The sequence below is a fragment of the Anopheles darlingi genome, chromosome 2 (genome assembly GCF_943734745.1).
Source record: "Anopheles darlingi chromosome 2, idAnoDarlMG_H_01, whole genome shotgun sequence".
Taxonomy (NCBI): domain Eukaryota; kingdom Metazoa; phylum Arthropoda; class Insecta; order Diptera; family Culicidae; genus Anopheles; species Anopheles darlingi.
In genome coordinates this window covers 77,487,457-77,503,556 of record NC_064874.1, presented here as the reverse complement: position 1 = coordinate 77,503,556, position 16,100 = coordinate 77,487,457, and the positions used below count along the sequence as shown (strand labels likewise).

Below are 16,100 nucleotides of genomic sequence, written 5' to 3'. Positions count from 1 at the left end.
GCGAAGGGATGCTGCAAGAGACACAGTCCTTGGCTGCGGCCTGTTCCGTCCGAGTCCAAGAAATGTAGCGAACAGAGGCACACCTCGATAAGTTCTAATCTGGTTGATTATGAAGTTGGTTTTCTCCTTCTCTCTTTCTCTCGCTCTCTTACTCGCATTTTGCCATCATCTTACGCATCAGTACACACGGAAGCGTTACTTCCGAGTAAGAAACCGGGAAAAAACGGGAGAGATCCGTTTTTCATTCCTGTGCCACGCCCGCCGCTAGCTTCTCGGGCGGATCAACGGACGCATGCGGCACACTGCCGAGAGCTGCGTCCCTTAGCCAATGGTTAGCTGGTGTTCTGGTGTGGTTGCGACACGCGGCGTTACTTCGCTCCACTGCGAGCATCGATTTCCTTGCGATCCTTCCCTGGCGATTTACTCTCAAGTTCTGCGCGGCAGCCAGAACCACCGTGGTGGCCAGTGGCCAGCCCACCCACTTACGCATGCCAGCCAGTGATAAATGCAGTGGGCGTTTAAGTGGAGGTTAAGTATTATTTATGGCTTGTTGGTCTGTCCGGGAGACCGTGGACCTGGCAAGGCACTCTGTAGGGGCGATGGTATGTGGCCTCAGGGGTAGGTGGCTAATAAAGAATAAGTAGAAGTAAATTATCTTACGCCACCATCAAACACAGTCCCGTTACCGTTATCGGAATGTGCCCGGCGGCGGCGGCAGCTGATGACAGGCCGGTGGAATGCTGGGACAGTAAATATGCGGGAACTTTAAGCATAAAATATTGTCCATTAAAGATACGCTTTAGTTGGACTCTGTTCGCTCAATTGATGTTGAGAACATATACCGATAATCCGATAAATACTATCGTTCATGTTTGAAAACAAAAACTCTGCTTCTGCGAATCTACATTCAAACAACAATTATGTTGCACGCAATTGAGTTACACTATGATAGCGGCATATTTAAATGAACCATATGTTGGCATAATAAATATGGATCACTCACAAGTGCAGTTTGCAACATAGTGCATCAAGCGCATTACGATTCACTCATGCGATTGGTGCTAATTGTGCACCGTAGCATAGCATGTGGAATCGATCATAATCAACTATGGACACGCCTAGCGCAACGCAAACAATGCTAAACGAATTAGGCCAGTGTTACTTTGTATTTTTATGCTCACATGTTTACTACAACGCCGACAGCATCCCACCTATCAAGCAGCTGCACTGCAGTTACAATTACTTTCTCGGTAGCAATCAGAATGCAAAATGTTCTCTATGCGGTAACCAATAGCATCATCGGCGTATCCTCGGACCATTCGTCAAGGTGAGTTCTGTTTTAATTTCGAAAAAAAAACTGTATAGAGTAGAGTGATCGGTCTTCACTAGTTGAGTTCTCCTGCTCCATATTCGATCGTAACAATTATCCTGTTCACACTCACTGAACAAAGTTTCCACGTGGATTACGAATCGATGGTTATGCATTATAGTTGGTCCAGGGGGCTGTTGGTAGCACAGGTCGACGCTAGAGCCTATTGTTTGTCTATCGACTCAACCGCCTCCAACCACTCATCGACGGTGGACGAGAAAATTGAATTTCATAAAACTAACTCACACATTTGCAAAACAATCATCGAGCACATTTAATCCAATGCACCACGTGAACTGGGCTTCACCGACGCTCGTGTACGACCTTCGGCAGTGAATGCTTGCAGTGAAATAAAAAAAAATCAATTCACTCTCGACATGGAAGAACAATGCGGAACCGAAAACGCGCACCATCAGCATACCCGTGTTAACGGTAACGGTAGCACGGTGTCCAGGTGGATGCCAATTATTTTTTCGCAGCTCAATTGCTCCATCGTTACCGTCGTCATCGTTGCACACGCCGTCATTCCAATTTGTTGTCCTTCGTTGGTTGGCTTAACAAAAACTGAAATCACGCGGTGCCAATGTGTCTACGGGTTGGTTCGGTAACGGCCTTCAACTAGCGGAAAGTGGACGCCGGTGGTGTTTCAAGTTAATCGATTCTTTCGCCCCGTGAATTCCCGATGCAACAATCGGTTCGAGCAAAGGAAGCAAACTGAGAGCTTTCTGGATTCCTCGACTCAACCTCCAGTCCCGCTGAGCGCGGACTGGAGCATATTATCTGCTGAGAGGAAAGCGCGCGCAAAAAATAGCAGAAAAACCGGAAGCTGCTTCAGTATTGAACCGTGAAGATTGAAAACATTGTTGCGAAAAGGCTGGCCGCAAGTGCCCGGTACCGGATGGCTACTCCAGGGTCCGCCGCGTGCACGCATTGCGCGGATAACCCAGCCGTTTGCGTAGCACTTCCAGCATCGCACCCAATTCTCCGAAGGATCAGAAAAAGGATTTTTTGTTGCTGTTTGTTGTTTATCCTGTCCGACACTCCACTACCCGGGAATATCCCGCGAAACACGCTAATGGCTTCCGTAGGAAACAATTAATATCCTGCTGAGCGGAGAACCAGAAGCAAGCAACTTTCCAATTAACAACCGAGACGCGGTCGCAGCAGCGTCGCCCCTGCAAACAAACTCGTCTCGAAGTCGAACTCTGGTCCGCCAAGTCGTGGTCGTCGGAATAACAAGTTGCAACAAGAGCACAAAACAGGCCAGGCTTTGAACCCTGGCTATGTAGGGTAAACTATGATTAAAGCGGTCACTTACCTGCGCAGGTCCGGACTGGAGGTGTACGGTGCGGCTACCTCCTTAATCTTCAGCACGATGATGGCGGTAATAAAGATGCAAATAACGTTGATCACCGTCAGCAGGCCGGAAACGATGCCGTTAATTAGGAACTCGGTCGGGATGTAATTGGTGTAGATGAACTCGTAGCTCGAGTTGCCACTGTACGCTTCACCCTTGAGGTGCGGCATCTTGATGTCCTCGTAGATCAGCCAGATGCAGGCCAGCGCCCAGAAAAGTCCCTGTGCCCCCGGACCCCGGTACCCCGGAAGAGCGAATTGGAAGCGAAAAGAAATGCAAAACAATGGATTAGTAGTTAACAGACTTGTCATTCTTTCAGATCCTAGTTGGCATAGGTATCGATACGTTTAATTTGACGTTATCATGTCCTGTGCGAGCTAAGTTAATAGCATACAGCATATTGCCGGTTCTCTATGCATTGGTGTATGCTATCCTGCTCGATACGATATAATTGTTAAACTTTATGTAGCCAAAAGCTGTTTACAAACCTCGGATGCAACGCGGTACCCGTCCCGAGCTGTACTCATTTCCGGCTGTAAACATAGTCAATATGGCATCCCCTTGTTAGTGTACCCAACACATCGTAAACAATGGCTGATTAACCACACTTTATCGCGCAGAGTAGCAGCAGCAGCAGCAGCACTAGCAGCAGACTACCAGACCGGCAGGATCACAAGTCTTCACTTCCTGCGCTCTCTGACTGGTCCTAGTCCTGGTCGTTGTCTGCTGTCAGTGCAGTGGGGTGTGGATACATAGCGACCGCCATGTTCGCTACTTTTGCACATGGGAAAGCATGTTCCTGCTGATGTGCGGCCAAGGGGAGGAGAGCTCGCCCATTTTAGCTGCTGGGTTCGCTGCTCTCATAAAACTTGATTACGCAGTCAACACCGAGGAGAACCGCCGGGATAGAGGTCCACGGTACCGAAAACTATTCCCATTCAAAATTAATGCTGCCGGTTCGAAAGTCATGTGCACAGCATTCCCTCAACGTCGAAGTGATGCCAGAGCGTGCATAGAGCGTGAACAGCTGTCGAAGAGCTTGCTGACAGGCGCCCACCCGGTTTAGGTCACTTCCGATTGGAAACAATCCTTGATGAGCTGGCACACTCGCTGACGCGGATGTCAGAGCGGTTAGCGTGTGGTTCGGTGGGTGGGCCACCGACCTCCCCGGCTCAAGGTCCCCCCCCCCCCTTCATTAACATCGCTTCGGTCTTTCGGCCCATTGGCTTGATGATAGCCCGGGGGCTCGCGCACGATGCAAAGTTGTGAAACGGCTATTAAAATAACAAAATAAAACTGAAATGCCCTCTTAAATGGGGTGGGCTCGAGGCAGCTCCCTGGCCCGCCGGCCCGCGAGCAAAGCCCATCTTTCGGAACGCCAGAAAGCCTACCCAAGGTCTCTGGCAAAAAGACGCATGAGTGACCACTCGTCCAGCACGGAAAGCCAATGCGGCCAATGCGATGGTCGCCAAAAAGTTTTCCACTTCCAAATGGTGTGCCAAAAATGTTGCTCCGGTGGAAGTGGGTGGTAGGATGGGAGGAGGGAGGGGCGTGGTGACATGGTGGGCTGGGAATCGTAATATTTCCCTTTCCACTACACTAGCCGGTCTCGCTTTTATTGTAACGATTTCTGCTATAATTGCTTCCGTCGCTTCAGCATTCGGCTTCGGCGTAAATGAAATGTCTTCCGCCTGCGGCCATCGCCCCCACCCCCGGGGGGAAGGCATCTCGATGTCTCGACGTTGATAGTGGCCGGACGAGCAAAGTGCGTGCGTTCGCACGTTTCCTCTCAGGCTTTTCCTCTCTTTCTCTCTTTTTTTTCGTTTTTTTTTGTTTATTTTCCTTCCGTTTCGCTCCATCCCATCAGCACTCCGGTCCGACCACCGGAGAGGCCAATTGTGCCAACGCGCATTTGCCGATGAGGCGTAAAAGCGAATGGGCGTTTTTGGTGCAAAAGTTCGAACCACTCCACCACCAACACACGGTGTCTCCTTGTGTCACAACACAAAAGCTCATCGAGAAAGCCGACAGAGAGAGAGAGAGAGTGAGAGAGAGAGAGCGAGAGAGCTGACAAAACACATTCCGCTGGTTACGGAAGGCGAGCATAAAAATGCGATGAAATCTCCCGTTGGATATTGGTTTTAATTACGTGTTAATGTAATGTTGTGCCACGGTTTGTGCAGAAGAGCGGTGGTGGTGGTGGTGGTGGACCATTTTAATGGGTCTACAATTAAGATAAGTTTGAAATTTATGTCCTACTCCGACACTGGCTAGGCATTCCAGGAATTGGGCCGATTAGAATGTTTTCCGTTTATTTTTTTACTTCTTCATCGTCGCGCATCGATTGTCATCCCCCGTTTGGGGGGCCAGAGGGGGCTGCAATTCTAGTGCATCGCCTAATGCCGACCGGATTTTCATTGTGTAAATCAAACTGACACACGCGCGTGTCCTGTGTGGACCATTAATTCGATTTACCCTCAAGGGATCAATAGTAATGTAGCTCTCCGTTCATCGTCACTGAGCCTGAGGAGCAATGATTTCGACAAAAGCACGAACCTCACCTCCTGGATTGGCTGGTCGATGCTCTAATGAGTCCATTAACACCTCCGGCGGGATGGCGGCCAATGGGACAACTTTCCGTGTCCGTGCGCGGGCAGCCATCCCATGGCCAAGGGATGGGCTGTAATTTAACAATCGCCAAAACGTGCTCTGAGGGACCCGTTTTGGAGAAATTACACGCTTTCGACACATGTCCATATGCAACGGAACAATAGAACAGTAGAACCACCATCGTGATGACCAACCGGGCGAAACATAGCAGTGGCTTGAGTGAGTGTCCAGCACTCAGGAAGCGTCGGTTTGCTGGCCAGCAGATACGAACGATCCACTTACTGCCGGCAACATGTGTGTGTGTGTGTATGAGTGTGACTGAGTATGTAACTTGTTTACTTTCCGGGTAGTCGGAAGTAGCCTTTCCGGAGGAGTGCACGCCAACGGGCAACTACGGGCGAACATCGACCGAGTTTATCTACTTACACAGTTCACCACCGGTGGTAGCAGCGAGGCGGATATTGCAACGCCTATCAGCGGACCGGCCGATCCCTGGAGCAGTGCTACGGCAACGCCACTTCCGGATGTCAGCGCCCACAGGATGCCCATCCACAGGGAGCGCGCATTTCCGCTGCACGAAAGAAGAATGAACCGAAATGGAAATGGAAAGGAAAGGAAAAGAATGTTTCAATCACAGTACACCGTCTATCGGAGTAATTGAAGTGTTCGGTTCGGCATCTGCCGATGCCAGTGGTTACATCTTGTTTTCATTTTTTTAAACGCAAGTACTTAGTGCTAATTACGCTGTTGTTGTGTCAAATAAGTTGCCAATACTAATTGACCAGATTACTAGATGCTCTGGGAACTGTTTGTTGAAACCATATTTGATGCGATTAAATTTCTAAAGTTGCCCACAAATTGAACACAAACTCATCAAATTTATTTTTGAGACCTAAGTAATCTATCGAGTTAGTCGAAGCAGAATCATAGTTGCCATTGGTGCAATCGGTTGTGAAAATAGTTTGTTTGTATTGCGCGGTTAATCAGAATTGTTTTGTTAGCAGAATATATAAATTACTTGTGAATAACTCGATTAAGAAATATTTTGTTATTAAAAGGTTAGTTGTGTGAATATCAAAAACTTAACATAACATTTAATAACATTTCCGCAAAATTCTTTCGGATTTTTGTTGTTATAGCCATTGCCATGGTAAACGACTCTACCATTCAAATTAGTACCTGGTATTGTTAATAGGAAACACTCATCGATTAATAGGAAACACTCAATTGCTATTTTGTTGTCACGTTGCTACTTGTGAGCACCTCAATCTAATTGTATTGTAACCAGCAAAACCGAAAATGACCAAATTAATTGTTTCGAATGCCAACCAACCCTCTCCCCAAACGAACGATCACGAAGCTCGGCCCGAAATGGGGCCTATAGTCCAACAAAAGCGCGAACCCCGCTTCCTTTCTTTAATTTCGTTCGGTTCCATTCGCGCGCCTATGTTTGCCATACAAATCACGACGGACAATCGTTGAAAAATCTGGCGGTATTTATTTTCCATTCAACTAACCAAAACAGTTCCCCGGTTGCCTCGATTTGGTTGAGAGCTGATTGAGCAAATTCGCAATCACAAGCGCCATTCCTGGGCGCATCGATTTAGTCATCCTCGTTTCATTACACAATTGAGCCACCCCCGCCATGCTCAATGATGCTTCATTTCTCGCCGCCAAATAACTAAAGCAAACAACAGTTTAAACAACGAAAAGAAATACGCTACATATTCGGTACGCGAAACACGTAGCGGCCACTCTCATCCACTTCCGTTCGCACACCGGTACCCAGCCAAGTCTGTTTGTGTTATTTTCTTTTAATTAATTCATTCCAAAATACCCATTTCCCCCCAATTCGCAACAGGAGCGTACCGTGCAAAATATCCATCCTCCTGCGCAGGTGCTCAGTTCGGATCGGCTTATTTGTGTAACGATGAATTTGTAATTCATTATCCTGCGCTTTTGCGCTCTGATCCGAATACGCCCGTATTTGAATGCCGGAAGAAGAAACGAAGTTGAGCCTCCCCGCCGGGGGCCGTGGACGCTGCCGGATACTGCGAGATAGCATGCAAACAAACAGAAAGCACAAAAGCACACACACACACACACCCACGCACGCGCACAGGCGGACACACATTTGGAAAACACGTTTCGCATCGCATCGCATCAAATGTAACGTAACACTTACCGGCCCTTCATTTCCTCGGTCGGAAAATCACCGAATCCCCACGGCATCTCGGTGGTGCCGAGGATGAGCCCGAAAATGAAGCCAAACAGGATCGAGATGAACATACCGAGGGCCAGCGCCGTAAAGCCTACTTTCTGGGGGGAAATGGGAATGAGAGCAATGGTGGAAGAATGGTGAAGCGAGCAGGTAAAGCAAAACGAATGGAAACCGAGAAACGATGAGTACCATCGCTCGATCACCGGAACAAGGTTAAACGATGGCAACAGTATCAATTAGCGACCGGAGTCCGTGTCATGTGTTGGTCGTTGTCGTCGGTGGCGAGGCCAGGCAACGTTGGGAGTGAAAATATTGGACCAGATTGAGACGGAATCATGGCGAAACCGGATCAGCTTTCGCAAAGGGTGTACATCACACAGCGCTTATCCCTTTTTGTTGCTTACCACATGCCTGATGCGTACCGCAGCGATACTGGATACCACGAGTACCACGATTGCATTGTGTCACATTCCGGTTACGGACCAGGCTTTTCAAAGTTTAATCCCACCGATGAATGTGGGTCACAATCGGAAAAATTATTATGCAATGCTGGCTGCTGAACTTCCTGAACATTGCTGAAGTGAATAGATTAAAAGTGTGTGCTACTGGGCGTCCGGCACTCACATATGCTACCACGAAGTGATCCAATTGGTTATTTTTAATGGAAAACGTTGGCCGAAGGTCACCGCTTCATTTACCCAACATAAAACAATTGACCAATGCGCTTAAAGATGGTCATAACATTTGCAGCAACAACAACAGCAAAAAAACCAAGCAACATTTAATATTGCTCCCGTGTCCTTGTGCCCTGTCATCACGCGGAACGCAATCGTTTAATGACTTAACCGCCGGACCACGGTCGCGCGAAAAGGGTCGCTACGGAACGGGCTGGCCACGGGCATGGGTCTCCCAGCTTTGAATGAAATGTGAGGCAATTAATTTTTAAACATCGCCTGTCGGTGGTTCCCCTGTCTACCCCCGTCCCCGGGTGTGAGCGCACCGGTATGCCAAGTGTTGCCGTGTTCCGACGTTCTGGTCTCAGCACGTTCGGTGTGAGAGACCACCACCGACCCGACCCGGGCAGAACCCGGGAGGTGCGCCATTGAATGAAAATGTTTTAATTTCAATTTTCATTCGGCTCGCAGGTGAGCAGTGGCCCGACCATTGGCAGTTCACAGCTGGGCGCTGCGCCACCCAAAACCGCAATCGTTGTTCGTTCGTTTTCATTCGTCTCTGCGGTTCGTTTCAGGATGGTGAAATGACTTCCGTTGAAATGGGTCGGGATGAGACCCAATGGGTCCCAGTGAGTCGGTCTTGTAAACGGGCAATTGGTGGTGTTGGGTTCTCGTCACGTGGTGGTTCAGAGGTGTTGAAGATATGTCAAAAAATGTTATTTCAATTAACATTGTTTCTGTACGCGACGCGACGTAATCTTTTTTTATTCATAGATGTCCAATTATTAAAATTGTTGAGCTGCACAGCTAGTGAGAGAATGTTTGTATTCGTACGGATCTTTATCATTTTATCATCATGAGTTTCACTATGTCCCACAACACAATATATTGCTTAAAAGCGTGCAATAATTCAATTAGTTGTTTGGAAAGGGTGAAATGATTCTCTTGTAAATGAGTGTTACATTCATGGGGACATTTTTCTACCTTTGCAAAAAGTTTTGTTGGAAATTGCTCTGCTACGGAGTTCATTCCAGTCGTATTTGGATCAAATTCTAAGTACTGTTGATTATTTCTTATCAATCAAACTGGCAGTTCTGGGAGCATTCTGCTGATTGTGGTTCCTCATACTCTACAAGCACTTTGTTTCATTTTGTTAATAACACAAATTGCTTCACGGAACACACTTTGTGTTGCTGCCAACGGTCATTGTGATTGGAATGTATCTCAGAAACAATAACATCAATTCCAAAAAACCATCCAATAAGCATTCGTTGAAAGAAAACACATTTCAATGATTGTTTGATTGTCATTTTCCAAAAGCATTCAACTTGATAGCTGACATCAAAAATTAAAACCAATCAGCTGCAACTTAGTTTGTTTCCCAAAAAATACTATCCAAATGGTACACTGCCAGCACGAGCAAACATAAATCGCAGCATTCCCGAGTGCAAAAGTTGCACCCTGCAACGGGACCTTGGTCTAATTCCCAAAACGCTCTTCCCTTCTGGACACTTACCACGAGTTCGCGGTCTGCGATGATCGCACCAAAGGTAATCGACATAACCGGTCCCATCAGTGGCGAAACCAGCATCGCGGCCACTATGTTCGGTGCGTTGTTCTCGACCAGTCCCAGGGCTGCCAGTGAACTTTGAAAATAAAAAAAACAGGAATCGAAAAAAAAGAACCACCGCCACCCATTCATCAGCATCCGATGAACTGACTTTTCCATTTTCTCGCGTCGTCGCCGAGATGGAGAATTTCAGATAGCAGCAGAAAAAGCAAAACAAGACAAATACACTACACTCACTCTGCGGTCACGATGAGCAGCAAGTAGTCGAAGGACAGGGAACCGCCGGCCCGGACACCGTCGACGACCTGTTTCACGGTCAGCTTCGAGCGGATCGAATCGACAAAGTTGTTCCATTTGGAGTTTTCCTCGCTTTCCTCGCTGTGGAAATGTGGAAGGGCAGGGTGAACGTTTTCTGTCGATTACAAGCTCGATCAAACGATGCGCTGCCCCTGGTTTCGTGGGTCTTGCGGTCTGGTGCTTGCGGCATTTAATTATTGCTCCCTCGTGCCCTCAACCCGCCTGTAATAGATTCAATCCGCCATCGGTTCGGTTCGGTTCGCTCCGCGCGATCACTGCACGAGTTGTTTAATGGAAAGTCAACTGAACCGCCCCGACCGCGACCGGCTCGCTATCTATCTTTCTCTGGCGGCCTGGAGCTATCTGGTATTAATATTCGTAACCGACCAGACGCCCGGTTTCATATGCCATGGTTGGGCCAAAACGAAGGGGGCAAATTGAAATCATCATAAGATGCGCAAGAGCGCAATGGACTCACACAGCAGGACCGAGAGAGCACCGGTCGCTGACGGCGGTGTAGTGGTGGTGTGCGTACGTGGACCTAATCAAATTATGCAAATGTACAACCGACAATAGAAGCCAACCGGTACCAGCTGATGGGGATTGAGAAGCCAGTTCGAAAGAGATATACAAAGAGAGAGAGAGAGAGAGAGAGGGAGAGAGAGAGAGAGAGAGAGAGCGCAGGATGGATTGCGAATAATGTAACATAAATGCACTCGGAAAAGGGACGCAGAAACAGAAGGGATTCTGTATCCGACCTTACTCGCCACACTAGCATAACAATGCATTGCATTCGGCCAGACAGGAAAGCCAACGGGGAAGAAAACGAAAGAAAAAGAAAAAGCGATTTTCCCTTCCTTTTGCAACGCCAACTTAACGGGTTTCTCGGAGCTCCCTGTGGCCAGTGGTGGCGACCTCCTTGCCAGGTGAAAGGAAAACCGAACCCCCTGAACCCACCGGAACTGCTGGAATGGATGGAACCCGTACCCGTATTCATCTTCGTTGCTGGTGTCATTGGAGCCATCGTAGCTGACACTGCACGGTAGGACACTGCAAAAGGGCGAGACGGAGCGAAAGAAAGAAAGAAAAAGAGAGGGCGAGAATTTAGTCACTTATTTTACCTTAAAACATAGCACAGGACACCGCCCTATGCATACGAAACTATGTCGAGATGAAGAAATGGAAATGCAGACTCCGGGCAATCCACCCGTCCTTGATAGTAATGCTATAATGTTGCGAAGTGGCCATCGTCTAGCAAAGTGTATTCTTACATTTTCACTCTCTCTCTCACACTATCACATACCACAGAGATTCAGGCAATGCCAATGGTGCAGAGTGCGAAATTATTTACTTATTCTGAACGCGCCAAACATCAAGCCAATCGATCGTTACTTGACGTCACTCTAGCACTTCTCACCTGACGCTTGAATTATGCTTCACACCGATGCCCAGCTCCGTCAGACAGTGGAGTGTCGTTTCGCAGGGATCACCGGCGGCCAGCGGAAACACGACCTGGTAGTACTGCCCGTCCTTGTCCGGATGCCAGATCACGCGATCCACTTCCAGCTTCTTAAGCAGCTCATCCAACACCTGGTCAGGAAAATGAGGGCAGTGAAATAAGTGAACATAATTTGATCATCCTCAAGGGATAGATAATGTTGGATGAAGTACAACGCGCAGTAGCGTACAACGAAGAAGCATTTCCTTTTCGAGTGCTGGTTGACGTTGTGGTGGTGCGTGGGTCACCCTTACTTTCACCCTTCGATCGGGAGTTAACGTGGTCTAAGAATGGTCTGCTGGCGAGCTGACATGTGTGACGGATTAAAAAGTGAACCATCAGTGAGAAGATTTATATCGTCGACTACGCGACGAAACGCGCTGGGTGGCCAAAGTGGTCATGTCCCGGGCGTCACGATCCCATTGACGGCGGTGGTGACGTTGACTTGATAAAGTACTTATTTACTGGCGGACAGAACCTGGGGCACAGAGCGGCGCGTACCTTCTCCAGCGGAACGGAGTCCGGTACGTTCGGTGGCCCTTTCAGGACGTTCGCTGCACCGTATGGTGGTGGTTTCGGTGGTTTCGGTACACGGTTCGCTGGCCGCCGACCATAGTGTCCGTGCTGGAGTGCATGCTTATCGCGTAGCTCAACCTCGAGCCGCAGGACTGCATCACCAGCGCCGGTTGTCCGGTTGACAACGGGTCCTGCGCCCGGCGGGACACTTTCGGGAAGATTTATGTTGAGATTGCGCCCCGGACCGTTCGTTGGTCTGGCTGGCTGGTGCGCCGGCGGTAACGGTGGTGGCAGCTGCTCATTCGCACCATAGTTTACTCCTAAAAACAAAAAAAAAACAACGGGTGTACTAGCAGGTTTTAACTTAACTGTGGCATTTTGGAGCGTTGTAACGCGATCCTGACATGGTTTGTGGTAAATGCGGTAAGTGACGTGCTGCCAAGAAACTACAAATATTACTAGCTAGTAAGAGATGCTATTTATGGGATTTTCGACCAACGAGGATCTAGGTATCTAACAGACCCTCTACACTATTAAACTCCATACGTTTTAGCTGGCATATGCCATGCCTTTCTATTGAAAATGCTGAATTATGCGGTTCCAGAGATATCGAGTGTCTCTTCGCGCGGAAAAGAGGCCAACAATGAGCTGTCAAACATGAAATCTGAATGATTTAATTTCGTAAAAGCAAATACATTAACTAAGTATTCCGGCAAAGGGAAATTAAATATGCTACGATGGATCACCATTTTGCATTCCGCCTAAAGGTCATTCCAATACGCTGCCTGGTTGTTCAATTTTGACGACAAAGACCGCACTCGGGCTTGACAGACAAAAGCATAAACAGCGAACGAAACACCGCGTGCTTTATGTACGTCCCGAAGTAAGAATTTGTTGCCATTTCCATGGCAAACTTCCCGTGAAAAAACCTGGCTCCTCTCCGAAGAAGCCGAACCCAATTCCATTCATCTTCCAAAACACAATCACTCGAACCATATCAAAGCATCACCGGTCGTCGCAATGAAATGCAAAGCGAAAAAGATTTGGCTCCCTCTGGCGTATCCATTAGCCCAAAAACTTGCAATGCGCTCCGCTGCACACTGGCCGCTGCTATCGTCTTGCGCCGCGAGAAAGAAGCAGCAGAAGCCCCTTTGTTATCGCCGATCGCAGGAAGAACGCATCCGTGAGTAAATATTTGGATTGGCGCTCAGAAGCAGCTTTTCAGCTCCTCGGGACCAGCCGGCCGGCCGGCACCGTGGAACCTCTTGCCTCAGAGCAATCTATTACCCTCGACCGTACCGTCACTACTCGTTAAACAGAATGAAGTCCAATAACTACAAAAATGAAACTGAACAAAATAAAGCTAGGAATGTCGAACGGAACGAAGAGGAATGAGAAAAAAATACGGGATGCTGGAAAAATCAAAAGCTCTGCAGCACGGAAAGCTTCACCGGGAAACGGTTGCTCGCGGGGGTTCCGTGGTTCGTCGGCGATGGCGTAAAGTGGAATGTATTTGCCTTCATCGGAAATCTCCGTCGAGCGTTGGATTCGAGCGAGAGGCGCTGCCACTGGCGCTACTGTGGCCTCCCTGGATTCGCATTTCGGGAAGCGAATTTGGGGTTTTTTGAAGAACTGAATGCCGCAACGCAATCAGCCGCGTGCGATGAGGTCGGCGGCGGTCGCTGCATTCTGTTCCATTCAGGCGAACCATTGCGGACCCGCAGCGCCGTCTACGGCTGCCGAACGGCCACGGCCAACGCCACGGTGCGCGTCTTTGGTGCCCGGGATTTCCTTTCTATTTTCTTGTTATTTTTTTCTTCTTCTTCTACTTTTCGGTTACAAGACACGCCACACTCTCCGCCGCCATTTTCTCGTCATCCATTAGTAAGTTCATTTGACTGTTTCGCGCTTGAAGGCACAAAAGCGCGCGCATTAGAAAAGTAATCACTTTTCCCTTCGTTTGGTGAAACCACCGCCCAAAGGTTTCGGCAATGCACTTCTCGCCGATGCTCGAGCTCTACCTCGAGCAGCAGCAGCAGCAGTAGCTTCTGAAATAAACCCACCGTAGCTTCAGGTAGCCCAAAAAAGCGTATCTATTTATCTTTTACCGAGTGATGTCTTACTTCATCAAGCGAATTCCGTTTCCGTGGGCCTTTGTTCCTTTTCCTAGCCCTGTTTTGCTCCCTCGGATGCACTTCATGTTTTTCAATTTCTATTCGAAAGAAAATAAAATCATTCCAGTTCGAATGGATGGTTTGAAGCATGGTACGCAGCGTACAGGACAACAGAGAAAGGTGATTTAGTGTAGGAGCCGCTTTTCCGTGCACAACATGTACATGCATGAAGTTAAAGCAAACTGACGGGCTACTGGTGTGCATAACTCGTTCCGGTACGAAGATATACTCGACTCATAATTATCCCTTCCCTTTGACAGCCAGCGTTGCCAACAGTAGGGGGTGTCGGAGAACCGCCATTCGTCAAACCGGCTTGCTGAACTCTTCATTAAGAGCCTTCCGGCTGCAAAAACTACAATACCGAATATGTGTGTGTGTTTGTGTGTCTGTGTGATCACTGCACCCCTATTCTCCACATTCCAGGAAAATGTTAACCCTCTCCCCCCACTCTCACATTGCTCCCTGTGAGCTAGGCCGCCCAACTCAAAACCTACAAGATGTATGTGGCTGGATTTCGGAACATACTTGTCTAACCATCCGGGAGTACAAAAGCACACACCCACCCCCCATACACACACACAGACACACGGAACGGTTTGTATCCCGGTGTACCTATTACCTCTAGTGATAAACTGAAAAATGGACGAAAGCTTACGAAGCGTGCTTAAGTTGAATGAAGGGTGAATGTAGAGCTCAGCTTCTTAAGCGTAGGACCACCATCACAAAAAAGAAAAACAAAAAACCAGACGCAAAGAAACACTCACACACACAACACAGTGCCGACCACTAGCACCACTAGCAACCGAAACCACGCCACAGGGAGCGAAGGGACAGGATGTTGCTTACCGTTAATTAAGGTCCTTTCATAAGTCGCCGTCGGAACGCAAACAAGAAACACCACGCCCGGCATCCCGCCGAGAAGAGGGCCGCCCTACCACCCGCTGCTCGGTGTTGCTTGGGGTCCCTGAAGACCTCTTCTGCTGCTGCTGCTGCTGCTGCTACGACGATGACGAGCCGCTGATGGGCCCGTGTTTTTAATCCGCTTACCTTTCGTCACTCACCCACAAACCCCTAATTTCTGCGCTTGGGCGCCGAGCAACCTTATAGCGAAACGCACCGTACCGTCCTTTGACGCCCGTTCCTTGCGCCGTTTTTGATAAACACAAACTTTAATTCACACACACACACACGCTGGTTGGCTGGTTTGAGAACACAGTGCATACAGAGGGCAGAGCAGAGGAGAAAATAAAGAAAACAAGTCTTTCCCCAGGGGAGGATGCCCCCCCTCCCCTCCTTTTTGCATTCCGTAAATTAGATCCAGCAAATTCATTTCCGTTTCCACGTCAAGATGGCCCGCCGCGGGCTTTGGTGGTCGGATGATCGGGTTTCAGTCTGAAGAACGTTGTTCACAGTTACAGCGTGTGTATGTGTGTGTTGTGTATGTGTATTTTCAAGCTTAGTGTTCTGCGTAGCATACATTGGATTAGCGCAACTCCTACACAACTTCATCATCACGGCTCCAAACTCGCGAACACACCCTCAGTACAAGCCGTGGTATGTTTGGCGAACTGTTTTAGGAACAACTTATTGTGGTGCCGTGTGAGTATCGGCACTAAGAAGCTCGTTATGGGTGTGTATACATGTGTGCGTGTGTATGTATTGTGTTCTCACGTCCCGCCGGCCGGCGATAAAGAGGCGAAACAATTAAATAATCCCGCTAACTCCGACCGGGCCTCCCGTTTAGCCGAGTAACATCAAAGAGAAAACATGCTCGACGCAGCCTTTTCACACGCCGTGAGACACCTAAACCATGG

At 48.5% G+C, this 16,100-nt stretch overlaps 3 protein-coding genes across 3 annotated transcripts in view; 1 reads left to right on the top strand and 2 right to left on the bottom strand.

Annotated features, from left to right (window-relative positions):
* LOC125948079 (uncharacterized) overlaps positions 1-15,695 on the bottom strand; it is a 24,363-nt gene extending 8,668 nt beyond the window's left edge. The window contains exons 1-9 of the mRNA XM_049673765.1: positions 15,133-15,695; positions 12,098-12,432; positions 11,516-11,688; positions 11,086-11,148; positions 10,039-10,179; positions 9,748-9,877; positions 7,522-7,655; positions 5,763-5,907; positions 2,688-2,947 (exon numbers count right to left, since the gene is read on the bottom strand). Of these exons, the coding sequence (XP_049529722.1) occupies positions 2,688-2,947; positions 5,763-5,907; positions 7,522-7,655; positions 9,748-9,877; positions 10,039-10,179; positions 11,086-11,148; positions 11,516-11,688; positions 12,098-12,432; positions 15,133-15,196 (1,445 nt within the window). The 5' untranslated portion in view covers positions 15,197-15,695. The remainder of the gene's footprint in view (positions 1-2,687; positions 2,948-5,762; positions 5,908-7,521; positions 7,656-9,747; positions 9,878-10,038; positions 10,180-11,085; positions 11,149-11,515; positions 11,689-12,097; positions 12,433-15,132) is intronic.
* LOC125948074 (trifunctional purine biosynthetic protein adenosine-3) overlaps positions 1-16,100 on the bottom strand; it is a 161,732-nt gene that overhangs the window by 33,580 nt on the left and 112,052 nt on the right. The window lies entirely within an intron of this gene.
* Positions 1-16,100, top strand: part of LOC125959544 (uncharacterized) — a 111,803-nt gene that overhangs the window by 71,355 nt on the left and 24,348 nt on the right. The gene's annotated exons all lie outside the window — the stretch shown is intronic.